This window comes from Eutrema salsugineum, unplaced genomic scaffold (genome assembly GCF_000478725.1).
Source record: "Eutrema salsugineum unplaced genomic scaffold, Eutsalg1_0 scaffold_2, whole genome shotgun sequence".
Lineage (NCBI taxonomy): Eukaryota > Viridiplantae > Streptophyta > Magnoliopsida > Brassicales > Brassicaceae > Eutrema > Eutrema salsugineum.
In genome coordinates, this window is record NW_006256829.1 from 13,789,058 (window position 1) to 13,813,632 (window position 24,575).

General features: G+C 32.5%; 3 protein-coding genes across 3 annotated transcripts; 1 reads left to right on the forward strand and 2 right to left on the reverse strand.

Annotated features, from left to right (window-relative positions):
* The first annotated feature begins 4,591 nt into the window (after positions 1-4,591).
* Positions 4,592-6,579, forward strand: LOC18016728 (probable pectinesterase/pectinesterase inhibitor 59). Its single transcript, XM_006401907.2, has 2 exons — positions 4,592-5,522; positions 5,858-6,579. Exons 1-2 carry the CDS (start codon positions 4,592-4,594, stop codon positions 6,553-6,555), a joined length of 1,629 nt encoding a protein of 542 aa, XP_006401970.1. The 3' UTR covers positions 6,556-6,579.
* A 66-nt stretch (positions 6,580-6,645) lies between these two features.
* Positions 6,646-10,060, reverse strand: LOC18016729 (monocopper oxidase-like protein SKS2). Its single transcript, XM_006401908.2, has 9 exons — positions 9,729-10,060; positions 9,203-9,312; positions 8,813-9,083; positions 8,587-8,722; positions 8,028-8,394; positions 7,576-7,944; positions 7,403-7,481; positions 7,114-7,313; positions 6,646-7,008 (listed from the first exon to the last, which is right to left on the reverse strand). The coding sequence occupies exons 1-9, from the start codon at positions 9,882-9,884 to the stop codon at positions 6,906-6,908; spliced, it is 1,791 nt and encodes a 596-aa protein (XP_006401971.1). The 5' UTR covers positions 9,885-10,060; the 3' UTR covers positions 6,646-6,905.
* Positions 10,061-13,214: 3,154 nt separating this feature from the next.
* On the reverse strand, positions 13,215-15,260 carry LOC18016730 (4-substituted benzoates-glutamate ligase GH3.12). The gene is made up of 4 exons (XM_006401909.1): positions 14,971-15,260; positions 14,758-14,859; positions 13,877-14,658; positions 13,215-13,786 (listed from the first exon to the last, which is right to left on the reverse strand). Exons 1-4 carry the CDS (start codon positions 15,258-15,260, stop codon positions 13,215-13,217), a joined length of 1,746 nt encoding a protein of 581 aa, XP_006401972.1.
* Positions 15,261-24,575: the final 9,315 nt, after the last annotated feature.

The window sequence follows — 24,575 nt, forward strand, 5'->3', positions numbered from 1 at the left end:
GTGGAGTGGTACTCCAATGACACGAACCCAGAAAGTGATCGCAGATGGATATGATGGATCCACCACCGGTGCCCATCTCACTAAGGAGATCATCCAGTAGTCAAAGTGAAATGGCTCCATCTTCAGCACTTCTGTAATGTCTTCTTCCCGATCAAACATAAACTGGAACCTTCCGAGTCCCAAATCTGCTCCAACAACTCTCTCTTCAACTTTCCAGATCCTTGGAAGCATGTAAAGAAGTGCCTTCATATCCTGCAGCTGAGGATTCATGCATCTCCCTATCAAGGTTTTGGAGTAGCCCGCGATCAAGTTTGAGTTATCAAAATGTGACACCGAAACTCTCAACCTCTTTTGTGAAACCTCAATTTTTTTTCCGGATGCATTTCCCGTTGCTTTGGGACATCGTTGTGGGTTGTGGTGGTGAGGAAAAGGTTTGGGGACAGATGTGAGAAGATATAGAAGAACAGGTGAGATGGTGCTTAACGCCTTTTGCTCTCTTCTTTATAAAGGCCGTGAACGATGGGTTTCTTCCAATCCTTGAAAATGATACCCTTGATTGAGGATCTGATTGGCAAAGTGGATTTTCCTTGATGTTTTCCTAGTCCCAACTCGCCTATATCTCTGATAAAATCCCCTCAGGTCCGTGTTCCCGTCTAGATTAACAGCCATCGAGTCAAATGGTTTTTGAAGACCAGTGATCCGTATACTCCATCGAAGGAAACGAGATCCTTTTGCTCCCTGTCGATTTGATTGAGCCGCATTCTCACATTCGGATTTTGATCCTCTCTTTCCATCATACCTTAGCTTGCCGATAATTTTGATAATGATAAGATTTATCAAAAGCCCCAGAATCTTAGCAATCCCGTACAACTTCCATTGTTGTGCTGTTACCATTAATGGACCGATCTCCTCCGTTCGAACCGCAATAATCCAGCCACCGATCTAGAATCTCCATTTAGGACCTAAGATTCGTAAATCTCATCGCCATTGCTCGAGAGAGAGGAAGCTCTTTTTTTTTGGTACTCTCTCTTTTGTTTTTGTTGGTGTTATTTGACAGCGAAATTAAGCATTTAACTATAATAATTTAGACCAGCTTGTTTTAAGTTTTTTTTACATATCATCAGATAAGGACGAATCAAAAAAATGACATGTAATTGGAAAATTGGGCTAAACAGTTTTTTGCAGCTGAAACTCATTCTAGAACTGACACGTAAGCGAAAGACTCTGAAACTCGCTCTGAGCGCGACATGTAAGCAATAGATTCCAATTTTTGTTTCTTTTAACATTTTTATTAGTTTTTTTCTAAATTTCGGAAATATAAAAAATGGTAAATACTAAGAGATATAGATTCCTTTTTGTTGTGTTATTTAAAAAAAAAAACGTTTTTGTTTAATTGTTTATAAATTTTGGTTTAATATAATTTTAAAAACGGTTTGATTTGACAGGAAAATTAAGCATTTAACTATAATAATTTAGACTGATTTGTTTTAAGTTTTTTTATACGTCATCAGATAAGAACAAATAAAAAAATGACACGTAACTCAAAAATAGGGCTAATTAGTCTTTTTGTAGTCGAAACTCTTACACGTAAGCAAAAGACTTTGAAACTCGCTCTGAGCGCGACATGTAAGCAAATCACTTGTAAAACCTGTTTTCTTACAAAATAGTAATGATAGAGGTGATTTAAAATCATGGTTCTAAAATTAGTTATAGTTGTCAACAAAAATACAAATAAGAGAAATTTTACCCATATAATTATTATATTTTTTAAACGATGTAGGTGGTTTATAATCATGATTTTCTTTTTGTTTTTTTAAACAACACTCCATTAATTAGATATATATTATATTTTTTTTTAAAAAACTTTTTTGTTAGATTTTTTGTTAAATTTTGTTTTTTTTTGTTTTGAAATGACATTCCATTAATTTTAAAATTTATTCCATTTCTTGTTTTTTTAACATTTTTGTTAGATTTTTTTCTAAATTTTGGAAACATAAAAAATGGTAAATACTAAGAGATATAGATTCCTTTTTTGTGTTATTCAAAAAAAACGTTTTTGGTTAATTTGTTTTTGTAAATTTTGGTTTAACATAGTTTTAAAAACGGTTTGATTTGACAGCGAAATTAATCATATAACTATATTAATTTAGACCAGTTTGTTTTAAGTTTTTTTTTACACGTCATCAGATAAGAACGAATCAAAAATGACATGTAATTGGAAAATATGGCTAAACAGTATTTTTGCAGCTGAAACTCATTTTAGAGCTGACATGTAAACGAAAAGCTCTGAAACTCGCTCTGGGCGCGACACGTAAGCAATAGATTCTATTTTTGTTTCTTTTAACATTTTTGTTAGATTTTTTCTAAATTTTGGAAACATAAAAAATGGTAAATACTAAGAGATATAGATTTTTTTTTGTGTTATTTAAAAAAAAACATTTTTGTTTTTTTTATAAATTTCGGTTTAATATAATTTTAAAAATTGTTTGATTTGACATCGAAATTAAGTATTTAACAATAATAATTTAGACCGGTTTGTTTTAAGTTTTTTTTACACGTCATCAGATAAGAATGAATCAAAAAATGACACGTAATTGGAAAATAGGGCTAAACGGTTTTTTTGCAGCCGACACGTAAGCGGAAGACTCTGAAACTCGCTGTGAGCGCGACACCAAATATATAGATCCTTCAAGTTGTTTGTGTTCTGTTTGAGTGTAAACCTGACAAGTGCTAATTTGGAACAAAAAAATGAGATAACATTAGGAAAGTAGTTCAAGAAGAGGTACGTAAGTCTCATGTTTTTTTTTGTATAAAGAGCGCTTACAATGATTAGAGAGAGAGCTTCTCAGAGTCCACAGTTCTCAACGTCAAGGACAGCATGTAATTAATTGTCGGAAAGTCTGTTACATGTAGCATTCTTTTGCTAATTGGTTAAGGAAGCACACACTAAATTCATATAGTTCACAGTTAGTTTTGGTGAATCTTACGTTCTTAATTGTTCGTAGGTCAATGTTCTTGGCGATTTTTTCAGCTGAAATCTCTAATCTTGGTAATGACTTGCACAAACCCTAGAGTTTAGTATAACATAACATATATAAAGATATTTGAGAACATAGTATACTACCTCTTTGATAAATAAATTTGTTTTTCCGTGATGAAACAACTGTTTCCTGCTAGATCTAATTTTAGAACTGTAAGATGATATATCCTGTCATAAAAATAAGAAAAATGCATGAGGAATTGAGGAGGGGTGTACGAGAAATGTGGTGATTGCGTGAGAGTGTGTGCATGGACACTCGAAGGATCACATGGCTCATTGGGTTATTTATATCTAAGTATTAATTAGAAAAGACGAACATGTTATCTTTCTCGACAAGTTGAATGTTCATCATAAATTAAATTATATAATTATTCCAAATGCATATTATAATTATTCTATAGTGAAATACTAAATATATGATTTTAGATAGAAAAAAACATATTTAAGAATTTATGAGGCAACTTATATATGTGAATGATGTGATACAAGTTCTAGACTTAAAAAAATTAGAGAATCTTTTTTTTTTGTGTGAAAAAAATAAAAACAAAAATCATTACGTAATATTTTTTTGTTTTTATATATTCTGAATTGTTCTATGGACTTCGTCTATTTTTAGAATTTTTTGGAATATATATTAGATCGACGAAAATTAGTTGTCATCGTGTCTAAAAATCTTAACTATATTTAACCTAAACGACAGAGGAAAATCACGTTGATAATATGGTGAAAGAAATTAACAGAAACCACTAAACTACATTCTTGGTGATGTTTTGAACAAAGAAAAAAAATGTTAATTAATAGAAACACACTAAACTCTAGTCTTGTTGATATATTAGACAAAGAAAAATATCTTTACAGGTTTGGTTGTTGTTTTTGTTTTTGTTTTTTTTTCTTTTTTTTTTTGAGAACGTACAGGTTTTGCATTTATTGTAGATTTGAGTCTAACACTAGTTGATTATGGTGGTTGAAGATATAAATAGCATGTGAAGTAACGGATTCACATCTGGAGAGAAGATAATTAAATGGCTAATGGTATGAACAACTAAGCGTTTGCTTATGACTTTTACTTATTGGATGTTACCAATATTATTTAATACCTTCAAGTGACGATACTTAATTGTTGTCGGATTAATTTAAATTTATTTAAAGTATCTAAGATCTCTTACGGCGTTCTTCTAGCTATAATCACTGCAGATCGTTTTATTACCGGACCTGTCGGTATTCGAAGTAAGGAAAAAGTATAATTGTTTAAGCTAGAGCCAGTTTCTTTTAGCTTACTTCTTTTACAATAATTATATTTTGTAAAACTAAGATTAAGTAATAATTTAAACGATGTAGTGATAGAAGAATCGTTCACGCAATACGAAAACAGCCGTCGAGTTATAAACAATGTAGACGCAAAGCTAGATCTACTCATGACCTTGCAATATAAATTTTGTTTGCTTGTTTTGCATTAATGTTAAAACCACCACAATATTTAAATATAGAGTGGCGTCATGTTCCCACTCTCTAGTCTCTAACAATTTACTTTGAATTACACTCACGAATGTGATGATGCACAAACTCTCTTTTCTTTCTCTACATTTACTATTACTCTTACTAATATGTCTCCATCCTCTCATCACCGTAGCGGACGGCAATTCCACCACTGGCATTGACTGGTGGTGCAACAAAACTTCTTACCCTGATCCATGCAAATGCTATTTCAAAAACCACAATGGTTTTGGACTGCCGACACAGCTATCCGAGTTTCGAGTAATGCTGGTGGAAGCAGCTATGGATCGGGCTATATCCGCCCGGGACGAATTAACTAATTCCGGGCGGAATTGCACCGATTGCCATAAACAAGCTATTTTGGCAGATTGCATTGACCTCTACGGAGACACTGTCTTGCAGCTAAACCGGACGCTGGAAGGAGTGTCTCCAAAAACCGATTCCGGAAAACGGTGCACTGACTTCGACGCTCAAACCTGGCTGAGCACCGCACTTACAAACACGGAGACTTGCCGACGAGGCTCATCAGATTTCAACGTCTCAGATTTCATCACACCCATTGTTTCCAACACCAAAATCTCCCACCTCATCAGCAACTGCTTAGCCGTCAACGGAGCCCTCTTAACCACCGGAAACAACGGCACCACCGGTTCTGACCAGAAGGGTTTTCCGACGTGGGTTTCCGGTAAAGATAGGAAACTTCTACAACTGCAACCCACGCGTACCGTCCGAGCTAACCTCGTGGTGGCCAAAGACGGATCAGGACAGTTCACGACGGTGCAAGCGGCAATTGACGTGGCTGGACGGAGAAAAGTGACGTCAGGGAGGTTTGTTATATACGTGAAGAGAGGGATATATCAAGAAAACATAAACGTACGTCTCAATAACGATAACATAATGTTGGTCGGAGATGGAATGAGATCCACCATTATCACCGGTGGTCGTAGTGTCAAAGGTGGTTACACCACTTACAATTCCGCCACTGCCGGTAAATAATTTAATTCTTCTATATTTTATTTTATCTATTCATTTATTAGTTAATGCATGGATTGGATCTAACAAGTTCTTGATGACGTAATAATAATTTAAAAAAAAATCGAATATTCCTTATGAATTGAGTTTTACTAATCGATAACATTCATGTTGGAGACGTCCAAGTTAAATCATAAACTGGGATCGTCATAAATTATTGTCAGTACCCTCAAGAGAAGATAAAAAAAACTAAAACGTAACCGTTTATTTTCCCGCAAAATGAGTAAGCGTTACCATATAAAAAAAATGTATTTCATTTATGAACATTTGGCTAAATTGCGTGTGATACAGGTATAGAAGGACTTCACTTCATAGCCAAAGGCTTAACATTCCGGAACACGGCCGGGCCGGCCAAGGGCCAGGCCGTGGCGCTCCGGTCATCTTCAGACCTCTCAATCTTCTACAAATGCTCAATCGAAGGATACCAAGACACGTTGATGGTCCATTCACAACGTCAGTTTTACCGAGACTGCTACATATACGGAACCGTCGATTTCATTTTCGGAAACGCAGCTGCGGTTTTCCAAAACTGTCTTATCCTCCCTCGCAGACCACTCAAAGGCCAAGCCAATGTAATAACCGCGCAAGGCCGTGCTGATCCGTTTCAGAACACAGGGATCTCTATCCATAACTCAAGAATCTTACCGGCTCCTGATCTAAAACCGGTGCTCAGTACGGTTAAGACGTATATGGGCCGGCCTTGGATGAAGTACTCGCGCACCGTGGTTCTTCAGACGTATTTGGATAGTGTTGTGAGTCCGGTCGGGTGGTCACCGTGGATTGAAGGTTCGGTTTTTGGTTTAGACACGTTGTTCTATGCCGAGTATAAGAATACCGGACCGGCTTCGTCCACGAGGTGGCGTGTTCGTTGGAAAGGGTTTCATGTGTTGAAGAGAGCTTCCGATGCATCTGCTTTCACTGTTGGAAGATTCATCGCCGGTAATGCGTGGCTCCCAAGCACCAGAATACCTTTCACTTCCGGACTCTAAGGCCATCTCTGTTTTTTTTTTTCTTTTTCGTGCTTGATTTACGATGATGTGAAATTTTTACGAATCTGAATATAATTCATTATGCTTAATATGAGAATGAAGTTTTACCTATGTAGAAGACCCATAAAAGAGAGAGGTTTTAGTTACAGTAGAGAAGAGTTTAGAATCCCAAATGACCTATAACTATGAAGATAGATGCGTTTTAGACACAAACCCTCTCACCATGAGAAGGTGAATCTGAGTACATAAGAAATAATCAATGAAATCAAAGAAGAAAAAGAAAAGAGCCCAACATTTTTTCATACAACCTAACCAATGGGAAGAGAAGATTAGAGAATGCTGCAAAAGAGTCAGCAAAAGGCTGAAACAATGGCGAGCAAAACCATCATTAAGCTGAAAATTAGATCCAGTTGTCCATTTAGTATCTTTGATGCAGAGCTATGGTGCTGTGCTCTGCAGGAAATAACCAAATTAGAAAGAGAGTGTCTTTAGATTTTCAACTCATCTATAGAGGTAATATTGAAAGAAGAAGAGAGAGTGAAGTTTTCTGTTGCTTACATCTGCAAGCCTTGGAGAGCACCACAGTAAAGAGCATTTTTAGGCTTATCCATCTCTGTCTTGCCGTTTTCCTCGGGGTTTACGATTCGCATGTATGTTTCTTGGCCAAGATACCATCTGTCAAGATTCTCAACTCGGATGTTCCAGACTCCGACATTATCGAGGGACATAAGCACAGCAGTCCATGCCCCTGGGTAAACCTGAAGCAAACATGAAACACAAGACAAATCCAATTAAGTAAAAACTCCAACATTTTACCATCAAATTAGATTGCAGATTTGAATCAAACCTCGATCGTGCTTCGTGATATTGCATCCCAGTTGTTATATGAACCTTTCCTGTCTTCAGTCCAGTTACCAAAGTCCATCCTGAAAATATCAGTTTTTGAAAAATCATGTCAGAGGAATTTAAACTGATAAACAATGTAATAAATATGCTCATGAGTGTGGCATGTTTTCTTACGCAACGACGTAAAACGAATATCCATCAATATGGAAGCTATGGACTTTGGTGTCGTTGTTCTGGAAGATAACTTGAATGAAGTCCTTGTATGTTGCGTTGATGATAGACCTGTCCAAACGGGGAGGTCTATTGTCATGAGGTCTATCTGGAAAATCCAGCTTATAGGCTCCTTTCACTTCATAGTTATCCGCAAGCCTTATGGGAGTGCTTGGATTCAGAAATGAAATCCCATTAAGCGTAGCACGAAGCGACCCGTTGATTTTGGTTGGAGGCATACTCCTAAAGATGTATGTTTTAGTGATATTTATCTGTCCGTAGTGATATGATCCCTGCGGATTTGGACGAGCTCCACTAGCAGATGTGTTTTGCCTGCATATGAAAAGAGTCAGCATTATTATATTCACATGCCTAGAGTTCAACATCTACTTGCTTGAAGAGTTTTCTACACATACTTTATGGCCCTCTGTTGGTTCATTACAGACCAAGGGTGAGAAACATCAGTTGATGGAACGGGCAGAGGACCAGAAGCACGTCCTTTGGAGTTGGAATAATGGAGAATGCCAACACCTGTGACTCTTTGCCACACTGTTTCATTCACAAATCTAGCACTCGCCACAATGTAGTAGTCACTTGAGGCGTTTTGGTCCATGGTGACCAAGAAAGAGTAAGATTGTCCCACATGAATGTCGAAATCGGTGAAGTTTGTTTGGGAAGTGTAGCGACCCTCAGTTTCAACTAAGAGCAGTTTGTGGTTCTGAATCCTGAAGTTCAAGCTTGTCGAGATACCAACATTGTGAACACGGATCCTGTATGTTTTCCCTGCAAAATGTAACTCAGATGAAGCAAGAGGGAACAAGTCTCATAGCCAAATTTGAATTTCAATGCAAGACTTCATAAAACAGCACAAATAGCTTAAACTGGAGATCTAACGCTCACAACTCCTCAAAGAGGATTCGATTAGGTGGAAACAGAATGTAAGCAAAGTTACAATAGAACTCTGAAAGATGTTACCTGGTTCAACATTAACGGTTTCATATTCAATTCCATCAGGTACACTGCTATTGTACTTATAAGGACCCTTCCCATTGATGAGGACTCCATCAGGCATCCCAAGTTCTTTACCAGAGTCAAGTATACTCCTTAATGCCTAAAAAGCAAAAGAGTTACACCAATATAAACACATTGGAACTAACAATCAAAACTGAATAAACACCATTTAAGCCTCAAGTGCACTTACTGTATGGTTCTGAGTATACCAATCACCAATCATAAAGCTGATTTCGCCATCCGGCTTAGGGAACGGGATAGGAATAAGTTCCCGGTTATTGACTATGAACGGACCAAATCCACCAGAAGCTCTCTGGAAGTTAAGTGAGGGGAAGTAGTAGAAACTTCCAATCTGATCTTTCAACTGAAAGTTATAAGTGAAGTTCCATCTCGGAGGAATCGGACAATTTGTGCCAAGAACACCATCTTGCCACGAGTTACGCCGCATCTCAACGCCAGGCCTTATCAGAATTTGAAACAACACAAAAAAAAAGAGGAATGTCATGAAAGCACATGAAGCCTTAAACTCTGCAGCATTGAATCAGAGAACAAAATAACAAAAAATGTTAAAGATCATCACCAAGTGAGTAGGAGAGGCTCATCCAAATGATTGAAGACGTTAACTTTGACATTGTAGTTTGTGGTAGCATTAATCAAAGGGCCTGGAAAATTTCCATTGACGGCTATAACCTGCAAAGGAACAATTACGATCAAATAGGCTTATAAACAGTGTATGTAACACCAAAGCTAGCAAAAAAAATCAGTACTAGTTTTCTAAAAACCCCAAATCAACACTAAAGTATAAGAACAGTTCGTTGCGTTTGATCGAACAAAAAGAGGATGTTTCAGATCAAAAATCGTGATTCTGTAACATCAATACTGAAAAGGAAGCAGATCAACACTCGCTAAAACCCAGTAAACTTGCGATAACCGCCTCTTACGAACCGTATCTTAGATGAATGGAGCAAAAAAAGACGAGTCTGAGCAAAATCGAGGACCAAAATCACTACCTAATGACTAAAAAGGAGCAGATTACAGCGAAAAACCCTAAAAAACGCGATTTCACAGGGGAAAAAGGTAAAAGGAGAGTAAAAGCGAGACGAAACCTGTTGAGGAACGCCGAGAGGAGAAGCAGTGACGTAAGATACTTTGAAAACGTAAGAGACGAAAGGATCGCTGGCGAGAGAAAAGCCAGAGAGAAGAGCGAAGGTGAAGACGAAAGCGAGAACAGAAAACCGCGAGGGAAAATCAGCCGCCGCCATTTTTTTAATTATTTTTTGCTTGGGAAAGTAGGATTTTTCGCTTCTGCTTCGTTGATCTTCGGCTACGGAAACAACATTATGGAGGCAAAATCGAAACGATCGAGGAGAAGAAGAAGAAGAAGACAACGAAAGGGAAGGAGAAGATGAAGAGTGTGTAAAGTGTGTATGTATGTTGGTTTTTGAAACTTCTCTGACAAAGAGGTGGAGAAAAATGTGGATTTTATTCTCTGCTAATTTATTAGTTTATTAATTAGGGTCAGACACAAACAAATTAAAAGAGGATTTTGGGGATTTTGGTAATCCCTAAACGCGTTTAATTACTGGTTTACCGAGTTAGCCGGTTCGTCTTTTTTTTTAATCAAACCGAGTTAACCGGTTCGTCTAAATGTAATTATTTGGATGCTGATTTTATTGGTTTTGCAGAATTTAAATTGATATGTGCCTATATATAAGTGGTTGTGATTTGGATACTTATTTAAAATCACAATGATTCTCACTGATTTTTATTTACCTTTTTTGTTTTCTTTCTAGTTTCTATTGATTACCCCTATTAGTTGAGAAAGTTTCCATTTCCTATAACGATGTGATTTATTAGTATCTCTTTTTGGTATACGTGTTTGAATGAATATTTGCGATATTTTTTTCTTTTTTTGAGAAAGGAGTATTTGGGATCTTTGATCATAAATGTTATATAGCACTAAGTTTTTCCGTAATTTGTAAACAGTAATTAAGACTGACGACACACCTATGACCCCAACTTATATTACTCCATAGCTCTAAATTTTGTTTGCGGAAAAATATTAACTCAAACTACAGTAAGAGTAATATTTTTTTGACGAAATACGGTAATAGTAAGTTACAGCTATAAAGTTATATTCTGTGACCAACAAAAAACAGTTACAAAAAAACAAACTTCCTAATAATTACTGTTTGCCTTATGAATAAAGAGAGTCCATTGTATACATGTTTTTATTTTATTGATAAATATACATGCTATTAATTTGTAATTTCACCAGAACGTTTATGGTAGTTTATCTCGGAGAGAAAACTGAAAAATTTGTACGAGTATATATGGAATGACAACAATTAAGAAATTTCGTCGAGAAATTTATTTCCTAGTAAAAAAAATACTCTCCATATTAGCATACTACTACTAAAAAAAACACAAATCTTATGTTATAATTGTTGACAACAAACATAAAAAAAAACCCTGTAAAATACGTTAACATATTCTGTTTCCGTCTACTCATGGATATTTAAAATCAAGAAATATTAACCAAAAACATAATTACGTTCTCTTAAATTTTGAATCAATTCATTAATTCTTCTTGCACCAAATAATAACAAAAGATGACAAAATTAATTGTATTAAATCCTTCAGAGATGTCGAAATGGCAAAACATTAGTGGCAGCATCCATTAATAATACTTTCCTCAATTGCACAAGTTTCTAATTCCCTTTTGTAAAAAAAAACTTTCTCGTAACATTTTTCTGATATTTTTTAAGAGCATCTCCAATGTATGACTGCATATTTTTCTTTATTTTGGAGTAATTCCAAAATGGAGTTGGGTTTTACTCCAATGTAAACTCCATTTTTTCCTCCAAAATGGAGTTATGATAAAAAAAATAGAGAAATTTTATTTTTTGCTCCATATTTGAAGTAACTCCATTTTTTACTCCATTTTGGAGTGAGAATTGGAGTAGGGTTGGAGATAATCTTGCTGCAAACTCTATTTTGCAGTAAAATTTGGAGTAGGATTGGAAATGGTCTAACGTTAACATGTGTTGCCTTTGGGCCTACCGATCGTGGAGCCAAATTTTATGCTTTTCTTCTTAGGCCGTCTAAGTAAAATTCATTAAAATACAATGAAACATGATGAACTGGAAAAAATTCAAAGAATCACTTAATGTCAGTTTGTTTTTCAATATTTTTTAATCACTGTCTCGATTATCTCCATGCTCATCACGTATATATCTTAATAAGGAGGTTTGTAAGGACATTATATTGCAAAAGAAAGTTCCTTAATCCGTGAAATATGGCATTTGAAAAGGTAGAACATAGCCACCTGACTAGTAACAAACCTTTCTCAACTCGTGCAGAACTATTAATGTTTTCGTCTATGTATAAATATTATTAGTTTTGGCTCGTTATGTTTTCGTCATGTATGAAAATTGGTTTTGGACCGTTATGTTTTTGTCATGTATGAATATTATTGATTCACTAAGATTTCATGGAGATGATAATTCTCCTTACAAGCACGTCCCAAGAAGAGTAACTTTAGGGTACAAAGGTTAGGGTTCAAAGAGGCAAAGTTTAAAAAATACATCAAATTTAAATTTTTTGTCGCATCTCAGCAATAAAAAAGCTTGTTGATAAAGAAGTTTGTAAGCACATCAAAGACATTGGTCCTAAGTCAAGCTTATTTGTGAAAGTCTTACCAGAAGTACCAGGCGATCATAGCAAACAGATTGTCGAGCATGTAAGGTTGGCCACAAAGATTTATTGGTTTATATCATTTAACAAAGTGTGACTATTAATCAAAATTTTATGTTCAAATTTTGTACACCATCAAATTTTATGCTTGATTTAAATTTATTAAATCTTAAAACCGACTCTGATCTTGCTTATGAACATATACATATGTTGAATTAAACAAATCCTTTAGACACATTATTATATGAGAGGAAGATCTAGACTAACAAAAGAAACTATGAATATAAAAGAAGATATTCATAGCATCTACATGGATCAACCATCTCAACAAAATTTTAACGAATAGATTCTTCAATCCTATTTAAATTACAGTTATTTTTTGCCCAACTTGGACCTATCGATCGTGGAACCCAACTTTTATGTTTTTTCTAAATTTTTATTTCGTCATGTAAGTTTGTTCATTAAGGCAATGAATGATGAAAGTAAAAGTGTGGATTTCAAAAATGGCCATAAAAAAAACGCACATAGTTTACCAATCAAAGATATTTAAGAAAAATAGGCTTAGTGTCAGTTTTTGTTCGCGGTTTCGCTCAGTGTCAGTTTTTGTTCAATGTTTTCTTTAGTCACTTACTCGATTTTTACCATGCTCAACATTTATATATCTCAATAAGGAGGTTTGCAAGGTCAATTAATATATTTATACTGCAGAAGATCTTCCTTAATCCTTGGCATTAGCAAAAGTAGAACATATATAGCCACATGATTAGTACAAACCAAATCGCATGTTAAGTGTTAACAAATATACAACATAAAATAAGATCGAAAATGCTTGAGTTTTGACTCATGTCATATTATTTTCCGCAAAGTTTTATTCCAAAGCATACAAAATATAAAGATCATGATGAAAATTTCAGAGAAAGGGACTTATCGGTAGAGAATCGAGCATAAACTTTTCTTTCTAATATGGTTAAGGCCTCGGAAGATTTGATGCAAATGGGTGTTTTGTATTGCGTTGAAGAAGCACCTTGAGTGAGGAAAAACTCCATGAGATCATCAAAAGTTCCTTGTTGCACCACCCTTATCTCTAGAGCTCCAATTGATCTGTCCCTCCTGAATTCTTTATATAAATTGTTCAAGGATTCCTCCACCACGTAACAACATTCTACTAAAGCCTTGTTATCAATCTCAATACTGTCATTGTGGTATTTTCCTTTGAGCTCCCAATAAAGAACATAGTGACCTGGAGTAGTAGATATATCACCATAGCTTGTGAACTCCATCAACATCAAATCTGATGATTCAAGAACCATCTTTGCTTGTGTCACCGCATTCAAAAGATCTTCATCCGTAGTTATCTCCAAATAAACACTTAGAACCAAATTTCCTCTACGCACAAATCTAAACTGAGGTGCACTATTGTAAAATCCAGTCACCTCTAAAATGTCACCCATCTTATATCTGTGTAGGCCTAGCAAAAAAAAAGAAGGATAGAAAATGTATTACTCTTGAGAATGCATATTCATATCTACTTTTTTCTTCATGTGGCAAAATAACTCACCAGAATGATTTGTGATCAATGGCTCGTAATAGCACCCTAACTTAACATCCACAAGATCAACAATTTCGACTTCGTCACTTGCGTCAACAAGTAGGAACTCGAAATATGACAAGTTGGGCATGAACGTGTATGACACATCTTGTGGTTTGCATAGAGGGTTCATGTTAATCCCAAACATTGTTTCCGAAGAAACATAACTCGACGAAATCAAAGGTAGCTTATTAGAGTAAAACTCTAATGTTGGGATGTGTTGAGTCATTTGACCAGTGGCAATGCTTTCAATGAATTTGGCTTTAGGCCAAAGTCTTGGGATTATACCTTCCCATGATTTTTGGTTGCATTCCTTTTCTACCAGATCAGCCAATTCAGGATTAGCTTTTCCAAGGATCTTTGAAACAGAGTCCCTACAACTAATATCAATGATCCACTCGCTAAGACGACCAAAACGGATATTAGTGCAAATTTCCTTCCAATTGTTCTCAAGAAAAATTATTGCTCTCACCAAGATAGAAATAAAAGAAGCACCAACCTTGACAACCTCGTCTCTTTGAATGATACCACACAAAAGATGACAATACAAGCTCTGTTTGTTGTCTGAACACAATATGACTTCATCAGGACTTGTAAATGACCAATGCCAATGCGATGATCGGTTCTTGAAATAACAACTCTTGAAGAAACTCGTCGTGGCAGATGAGGCTGGCAAACCAGAAGGAGTTGTGTACTCTTGTGTACAAAAGTTAAACACCATTCCTTTTCCATGCTCTAGACCATCTATATGCCTATGAAACCAAAAGAGGCTCTCATCATTAATTTTACAAATCAAAAAATGTTTTATTAAAAAAAAAAACATGACAAGAAGAAGTTTTTCCAATCGTTACTTGCTTATAACGAGCGAGCGGTAATAATAGATGAATCTCAAGTTTTCCAAGTACTTGTTGTTATGAGGAAACATCTTCCGTTTTCCACCGGAAGTTCCCGAACTACATTCAAAAACCAATTAGAGCATTGATTCTTAAGTCCCTCAAAACATCAGATCGATCAAACAACCAATTATAAAGTTACTATACCATTTAAAAGAAGTATATACGTACCTTAGGAGGAATCCGGTAATGGGTTTGCCAGAAATAACATCAAAGGACTCTCCATTTGCGACACGCTCAATAAAAAGCTTCACATCCTCGTAGGTCGCCACGGGAACATTCTTCTTAAAAAGGTCTTTATCAGAACTCCCATGTAGAAAACGCCGAAGATACTCGGTGTTAGCGTTAAGTGTGAGTATCTCCTTCAATACATGGTCTTGTATTTGCTTCACATTGGACGTCAAGTCCTCCAAAACCTTCTCGTCGTCTAATTTGTCGCTGAGATAAGAGCACAAACTCATATTTGGCTGTACTTTTAGTTCACCTGAAATCAAAGTACATTGCACACTCGGCTCTTTATATAGCAAAATAGCAATAGAATTAAATTATTGATCAGTTGTGATAGCTAGTGAAAACGTCTTTTCTCACTATTTTAATTAATTCATCAAGTCCCCATTGCACTTACCCATGACCTACCTTTACGTGAAGAGCACGTCTGAACAAAATGCACGCTACTCCAACTTAACATTTCACATGTAAATATACTTAGTAATCTGAAATCTACGCAGTTTTCCATCTAGAAAATCTCGCGCGGTAATCCTTGAAAAATGGAGCTACACCTCGTTAATCCAGATTAGTATCAACTTAATCAAATTATATACTGACCAATATTATCACATAGTATTAGCTAACTGATACATAATTTAATTCTCAGGATTATATATGTGGCCATGTGGGTTTTTACGGGTTTTCGATATCGCCAGGGTTTTTTTGAACAAGTTGCAATTGTATAATTGTTACTTCATACCAAAGCATGTCTAGTAAAATGTTGTAAAATATATAGATTTGATATACGCATGTGGACAACTACATTTGCAAACTCATAATAAAAAGTGGACATCCTTAATTTTTACCTAAAGAGGAATTTTCCACAGGCTTGATGACACTCGTAACACAGTACAGTAATTAATAGACGATTTATTTCTAAAAAACCCAGCGATATAACTAATCTAAATATCTAATGCTTTATTTAGTGTCGTTGCATCATCATTCGAACCTATACATACATCATACATGTTTATCTATATATAGAATTTTGTAAAACATGCATACAATATTAAGGACTGGAAAGCAAACAAGATGATCTAGAATACGTATATATATATATATATATATATATATCGCATATGAATTAATGTCCATCACTACAAGAATAAATGGGCATAACAACAATGAGATTATAAGCACTATAACTCATCGTAATTTAGCCAAAAAAAAAACTCGTCATAACTCTCATTCAAAAAACAATGAGACTAAACATACATCTATAATATTAAAACAGAAGCACTTTTAATATTTGTTTTCAAACACTCCCAAAGTTTTTATTTAAAAATATTTATATATATATATATAAATTTAATTCTGAAAATTAAATATTAATTTAGATAACTAAAAATTTCCTTAAATATAGGATATATATATATAAATAGTCTATAGATATTATTTTAAATAGAATTCCTTAAATATAGGTTAGATTTAATTTAACATTTGAAATTTAAATAAAATTTTCAGAATAACACATATGATTAACAAATATCTTACTATATTTTTTAATCATATTCTATCAAATTAAAATTTCACATATTGAAAATAGATAATTATTAGTATTATATAATAATTTGAAGTTAATTTTTTTTATAATTATGATCTTATGCGGATTAGATTATCAAAGCATGCAAGATATTATTAGAAAATTATTTTAAATTTAGTAAATATTTATATTATAAAGTAATATAAAACGGACGGGTTAGAATTATGGTTTCATAATCATGATTTTTTCGGATTAATAAAATGAGCGAGTTAGAAATATAATTTTATAATAACGGTCACTTTTTTACTAAACCGGGTTAAAATTATGTTTTTATGATCATGGTAGTCATAATAATACTGAAAAAAAATTATATCTAAACACAAATTTTTTATATAATTTATTTAAAAATTATATTTATAAAGAAAACATAAATTAGATTACAAATTTTGATTAAAACAAAATTTCTGTGCGAATGCACGGGGTAAAATCTAGTTATGATGAAACTAGAAACGCCCTAAATCACTGTCATATATTCACTACTAGCTAGTAGCTACATCGTTATCAAAAGCGTGACAAATATCTCAATCAGTAGACAAGATTCAACTTTTATTGTACTTCTCTCTGCAAAATTAGATTTGCTCAATTTTGATTGAAAAATGAGAACTTTATATGTGTCATGCTCACAACGATTTTCAGTCTTTCGCTCACGTGTCAGCTCCAGAATGAATTTCGGCTGTAAAAAAATCATTTAGTCATATTTTGCAATTACATGTTATTTTTTGATTGGTTCTTATTTGATGATATATAAAAAAAAAACAAAACGATCTAAATTATTATGGTTTAATGTTTAATTTAATAGTCAATCAAACCGTTTTTAAAACTATATATAACCAAATTTTTTTTTAATAAAAAATGGAATCTATGTCTTAATGTTTACCAGTGTTTCCAAAATTTAGAAAAAATCTAACAAAAATGTTAAAAGAAACAAAAAAATGGAAACTATTTAAAAAGTAATTGAATATCGTTTCAAAACAAAAAAAACTGAAATTTAAAAAAAATCTAACAAAAAAGTTTAAAAAATAATATATATATATATATACTGGCCCACACGCATGTGTGTGCTTGAATGTTTTTATAAATTTTATTTGTATTGGGTATATTGTTAAGTTTATTGGGTCGAATTTTATAAAATTGATAATTGACAGTGTGTGGGTACAGTGTTACCACATTTGGGCTGAATGGTAAGTTATTAGTTCAAGAATTGGATTGTGTCTTCCAATTGGCTATACTTTTTTTGATGTAAATATAAACAATAAGTGATGTATAACTGATTAAGTAATTATAATTAGATATGTATAATGAAGAAAGTGTAGATGAAGAATACATGTAATTATAAATACATACATTAATTTTATGTTCGTAAATCATAAGTTATTCATCAAAATGTGACATATATGAACATATTTTATAAATTATATGCGAAGATGTATTCATTTATTTCAAAATGTAAATTCATTTGGAAATGGTGATAAATCAGCCAAATGTTATTTAATATGTTGTAATTATAAACGACTTTTGGGGAATATGAAACAGAGCAAAGAAAAATGAGGAGTCACTCTCTAAGAATTCTATATATACACCCCATAAGAAAATTTTGATCAACTAACCAAGCAAACAATTACTTACTCAAACACAACCCATACTACAATTATTCTTCTGATGTGATTCTCAGACAGCCGTACAAAAAATATGTTTACATGAAAGAAAAATACACTTTTTCCTACATAATATTTCTTGTGCATCTGTCGAGAATCACATCAGAAAAAGTTGTTATATTCATTGTGTCGCCACAGAGTTATTATAATTATATTACTTGTGAATGCTCACTTTCGACAGGAAGTAAACTGCTAGTACTCTATACCACAATCTGAATAGAGTAGAAATACAAGTAATTTTGATTAGTAGGTAATGAGAAATGTACACCTTTTTTCATAAGTTTTTGCTATTATTAATTTTTTATTATTCACTGGAATTTTTAGGAAAAACTGTCCTTGCTTATGTAGAAAATTGTTATTTACATCGAATGAGATCCAATATTGTGTAAGACATAAAAAACTTTTAATTGGTATTTTTTTAATTTGAAAATATTACAATTTTCCAAATTATCAGGAATGTTAGATTTTTTTATATCTCATCGCAGCAATTATCTAAAATAACAACAAATCGCATTTTTTTATATTATGTATTTCATTTAAATTTGAAATTTAAAAAGTTCATCAATTTTATTAGAGATTTCCAAAATTTGAGATATATTTTATCTTATTAACAAATAAGTTACGATTAATCCGCATCAACAATACATTAAACTTACAATTATAACAGTTTATTAACTAAATTATAAATTATAAGTAACGGTATATTTAATGAAATGTTAATTGGTTAACTGGCGTTGTATTAATTATGTAATATGTAACGATGGAAAATGTAGTCTTTAGTAGATGATTTACCTTACTATTTCTGATATTCAACATAAAAAGTAATTTAAAAAATTAAGACGATGAAAAACAACAAAATGAAAGTAACTTATTGAAATAAAGATTCAGCATGCAATTTTAAAACTAATATTAAGAAAGACATATAAATCTAATTGACCGGGAATAAGCCTATTGCATAGCAAGCTTCTCTGAAGGTGTCGTATACAACACCATTAATTGTTCGGATATCTTCATAACTGCGAGGACCTCTAATGATATTCAACAGACAACCAAAATAAAAAAATTTTCCCATCATAAATTGAATACTGTTGAAGAATAGTTGGATTTCCTGAACCCTTAACCCGTGGCCTCCACTCATGCAATGTGGCATTCCAGACAAATTGATGAGATAATTCAGTGTAGAGCAGGAATCTGGCAGTTGGGTATATCTTGTTACACTCCATCCAAGCAATAAATTTTGTATTTTTCATTAGTTTGTCCACCTTGTTTCGCTTGGGAGAATTTGTTCTTGGTAGATGAAATTGAATAATTTCTGAAAACAATCATAAGAACTTGTTAAAACAGTTAAAAAGAAACAAATAATGTATGATAAGAAATTATAAAGGTTAAGTCTCTATAGTTCTATACCAAGGATTCTTAATAGAATAAAGTTGGACGCATAAGGTTTACCTATCCTGTTCATAGCATTAGAAATGGAGAATATTGAGAATTTTTTTTAATGAAGTTGCAGTTCACAAAAGTATGATGTGAATATATAGATGGATTAAATAGGGCATACACGAATATACGAATAAGTTAAAGATTGCAATATGCATCTCGTTATAGAAAGTAACAACAATATATCAATATCTTTCATATTATATTTAAAAAATTCAGAATATATGGTTAGATAATTCAATTTATAAATAATTGCTTCATAAGAATATTAGTTCGAAATTATCGGAGCACAATATTATGTTATCAAACTGTAAAGAGGAAAATCCAAATTTCTAAACATTTTTGTATGAGACAAGTTATGTGAATTAGACGAAGAAGACTTGTGTAAATATTATGTCCATTTATCAAAAGCGAAAGTGAAAAGGTCAAACAAGTTGGTTGAAACAGTATTCCCAAGAAAACATAGAAATGTGGTGACATTGAATATTTTATAACTACCCTATCCTATATAAAATATGAGGTAGCTTCTATTATAAAAATACATATAAAATTTACTCTGCAACCCTAAACGCCTGATAAGATATTAGACAAAAATGGAGAATCCCAAAGAAAAACGTTTTGATGAAAACGGATTACTAAAAATTAATCCACCACCATTGAACATGAGATTTGGTGTGGAAGAAACACCATCACTTCCTGAGCAAATCATCTGCGAAAGCCATCGAGGTTCATTCTGAGGTAATTTAAACTTTAAATTATTCCGTTTTATTGATGATTTCTGTATTATTGGATGTTCATATCAATATGTAATATCTGCAGCTTAATGAAGAAAAATCGACTGATGATCCAAATGAACGTTGCAAGAACGGAAAACACGATCTCCATCTAGATCTGGAGATAGGTTTGAAATGTATAGAATGCGGCTTCGTTAAGACAGAAATCCGCTACCTAGATACATCTCCGTGGGTAATCTATTAATATTCCATTAATACATTGACTTGTTTAACTAATATGTTTGAAGTTAACTACATAATATGTTTTTGAATATTGTAGGCACATAAGAATAAACGTGGAAGGAGAAACTTCGAAGTTTAGCTAATATTATCTCTGTTTTTTTTTTTGTACCTTAATTATCTTTAATAAAATAAAAATAATTATTCTCCCAATTCACTTTCTCATATATGTGTATTGATCTGTAAGATTATAAGCTCAACTGCTACATTGATTATAATCCACAAACATTAAAACATAGGCAACAGAATATAATATTTTACACTCAAGTCCAAAGGTAATGAGAAAAGCTTAACAGTAGTTGTCAGCACTGAAATGCAAACGTCAATCGGAATTAATTTACAATTACTCTTACACGTAAAGTTGTTAATAGACAAAAAAAAAAATCAATACTGAGCAAACGTTGTCAATTGCGTAAGAAACGTTATAGTTGCATCGCGTGGCATAAACATCTCTCGGTTAAACTCATAAAGGCTCCTAATAAATGTAATTTCCAAGTCCAACGTAACAAATTAGTATGGTACTAAATTTGGCATAATATGAAAAATGGCCGTTAAAATATTGTACTTGTATAATTTGGCAATATCTTATTATTATGGAAATGTGAAATATTGGATGGAAGAAAATGTCTATAAAGGAAGTAACATTTCTAAATTCAAATGAATTCTATATATAGATGGTATATGTTATATCCAAAACTATACATATATACATGTAAAATATATAAACAATAAATGCAATGATATTAAAGAACATAAGTAAAATGGCAATTAAACATTACCATAAATAAATACTAAATATTTCATTACAAATATACGAAAATAGGTTTAAATACATCCCAGTTTTATGGGTAAATATTACATAATGTTTGAACGTTTAACAGTTGGTATTAAAATATAAGTAGAGGGATAAAAGTTATGGCCAGCTCGGATCTCCATGGATATCGGTAAAAGGAAGTCTGACAGAAAATAAATTTCAAGTTAACAATTGAAAAAAGAATAAAATAACCCATAAAACTTATTATATACATTAATACCAATTAGAAAATTACCAGTCAAGAAAATCAGAAACCTCTTTTATGTGAGGATTGAAAAGTATTTCAGAATGGTCTCCATCATTCCTTATACGATATCTCCTTGTATGATTTAGAAATATAAAGGGCAGAAAAGTTAGAAGCCAAATTAACATATATACAAAGTCGAAATGAATGTTCCCACTCGATTATAAAACTTTATTACTAACCTTCGAAATCATAGGTCAGACGAAACATGCGCAAAGTCAAGACTGTTTCATAAGTACCTATGTCTTCCCACTTCTTCCAGAAATCCAGAGCAGTCTTCCCAATGAGTTTGATATACATATCATTATAACTAAACCAAAAATCATATTACAACAACATTAACTAAAATATAAATACTCTGAATGATAAGACAAAAGATTGGCCTTTATATATATAGATGATAATATAAAATGTCTTACTTCATGTCCCTTATCTGAATGTCCAATTTGTGAGAAGGTCCAAAAATCATCTCGTATGGGTCATCAATGTCAGTACTTAGATCATCATCAACATAGATGATTACGCCGATCAAATCTACAAAGAAACATTTTTATTACACAATATTTGTAACCCTATATATTAAATTGAATAAAGGTGAGAAGCCTAACCGATAGAGTACTCAGTAGGGAAATTCCCTCGAATAATGGCATCAAATGGCATCAAATGGCATAAAATCCATCATATGCTTAGGATTGACTTGAAACGTCTTGTCTACAACAGTATCGGCGTTCATGTTGATGAAGTGGTAGTTTATAGTATTTCTGAAAGATCCGAATGCATTAACAACGTTGAAGAATTTGACATAATTCCATTCTCCTTCTTTAAACTTTAGACCGAGGGAAGGGATAAGATCCTGATCAATCGATGCCTCTATTTTGTAACCCTAAATTCGTGAACCAAATAATCATTTCAGATATTCATGTGTTTAAATGTTCATAACATGCAACAGAATAAAAAAAAATTAAAATATGAACTTACATTTTCGTCACCGAGGATAAGATGCAATTCCTGGCGATGATTACGGTAGTTGAATTGTTCCCAAACTCGTATAACTTTTATAAGGATTCTGGAGTCAGATTTTGTGGGAGAAAGATACTCAAGGGTACAATAGATGGCATGTTTGAGGAAAGTGGTTGTTTTCTGGGACTTGTTTGTTTTTTGTTAAGATGACGAGAAGTTTTTCTACTTGGTCTTTTTATATGTATAGGACAACAATATAAAGTATAGGGTTTGAAAGGTTGTGTCGTTTTGTAAAATCCTAATAAATAGCAACTTTTGACATTTATTGCATTAAGTAACTTACCAACAAACCAAAATGGTTACATTCAATTCATTGGTATATTTGACTTTTATATTGATTAAATATATATAGTGAAATATGTAAATATGGTAGGAAAATATCATATCTTGTACTGACTACTTCTTTTTAATTAAGTCAATTACTTCATTTCATTAATTACAAATCATTAATGACAGTACAAAATCGGAATTTATGTACTAAAAATTAAAAATATAGGACAAATAAATCTAACTATTGTTCCCTTACTACTTCTGTAGTAAATTTTGTCTCCTTAATACTTCTACTAATAATTTAACCTCTTCTACCCTTCTAATTCGAATTTATCCATATTAATAAAAATTTATGATATAAAATTTATTCGAAAAGGAAAGAAATATATTCTCTAGATCTGATTAGGAAAGAAATAATTAAAAAAAAAAATAATTAGAAAATTAAATAACTCGAAAAAGAAAGAAATATATTCTCTAGATCTGATCCTAGATTCTCGGAGATTCAGTTAACCGAATTGTAGAATAAGTATTCTATAATTATAGAACAAAGAGTTTCCGTAGAAATGCAATTCTACTAAGATGTAGGTCAAAGATGTAACTATAGAAAGATAATTCTACTAAACTGTAGAACAATGAAAAAGTTGTAGAATACGGTTTCATAACTTTGTAGAACATAGAAGAACTGTAGATAACTAATTCTATATATTTAGTAGAAAACTAATGAAATAGTAGATAGTATATTATATAAATTTATAAATTTATAGAATGCGGTTTCTACTAATTCATAGAACATTTGTAAAAAGTTGTTTTAAAATTTTTTTGGCAAAAAAATATTATGAAAAGTCTTTGTCTTTCATTTTCAGAATTTTCCAAAAATTTTTAGATTATAAAAATATTTTTTTTAAATTTTTGTAATTATAAATAAATGGTATTTTTATCTAAAAGTGGCCACATTTGAAAGAGTATTAAGGAGACAATACTACAATTTTTTTTGTCCTATAAATATAATTGCCACTATTTTTTAATACAGACACAAATCACGGACTATCCAAATTTTGAATATCATTGTTATTTTTTGTAATCAAAGAAATAGAGTATGATTCTCGACAATATACCCTAAAAATGTAATTGTTATTTAGAAAATATAAAATATTTTCATTGGATAAGTTATCTCAATCAGAATAATTTTAAAGTATGGTTTAACACTATAAAAATAAGAAAAAAAGGAACAACAACTTCTTTTACTGAGACTGGTCTTCATATTCATCGTTGACCGGAAGAAAATCATTTGAAGATGCAAGCCTGAAATAATATTAAGATTTTTTAATCATTATAAGCGTTATGTCAATATAAGAAATATAACTATCATATATTTAGAAAAATTATAATATAGGATACAATATCAAAGATGGAATAAACATACCTCAACCTTGCACTTTCCACTTCTGGGGTAGGAGGATCCTCGACAATATCAGATATGAATCTTTCCGATTCAACTATCCATTCATCTAAA

Bases quoted from the DNA above. Each gene is read 5' to 3' on its own strand.
- LOC18016728 (XM_006401907.2), top strand. From the start codon at position 4,592: ATGATGCACAAACTCTCTTTTCTTTCTCTACATTTACTATTACTCTTA. The intron at 5,523-5,857 runs GTAAATAATTTA...CGTGTGATACAG, and splicing joins TTACAATTCCGCCACTGCCG to GTATAGAAGGACTTCACTTC.
- LOC18016729 (XM_006401908.2), bottom strand. From the start codon at position 9,884: ATGGCGGCGGCTGATTTTCCCTCGCGGTTTTCTGTTCTCGCTTTCGTC. The intron at 8,723-8,812 runs GTAAGTGCACTT...TTTGCTTTTTAG, and splicing joins GGTATACTCAGAACCATACA to GCATTAAGGAGTATACTTGA. The intron at 7,945-8,027 runs GTATGTGTAGAA...TTTCATATGCAG, and splicing joins AACCAACAGAGGGCCATAAA to GCAAAACACATCTGCTAGTG.
- LOC18016730 (XM_006401909.1), bottom strand. From the start codon at position 15,260: ATGAGTTTGTGCTCTTATCTCAGCGACAAATTAGACGACGAGAAGGTT. The intron at 14,659-14,757 runs GTAACGATTGGA...TTGGTTTCATAG, and splicing joins CGCTCGCTCGTTATAAGCAA to GCATATAGATGGTCTAGAGC. The intron at 13,787-13,876 runs GTGAGTTATTTT...TTTTTTTGCTAG, and splicing joins ATTGATCACAAATCATTCTG to GCCTACACAGATATAAGATG.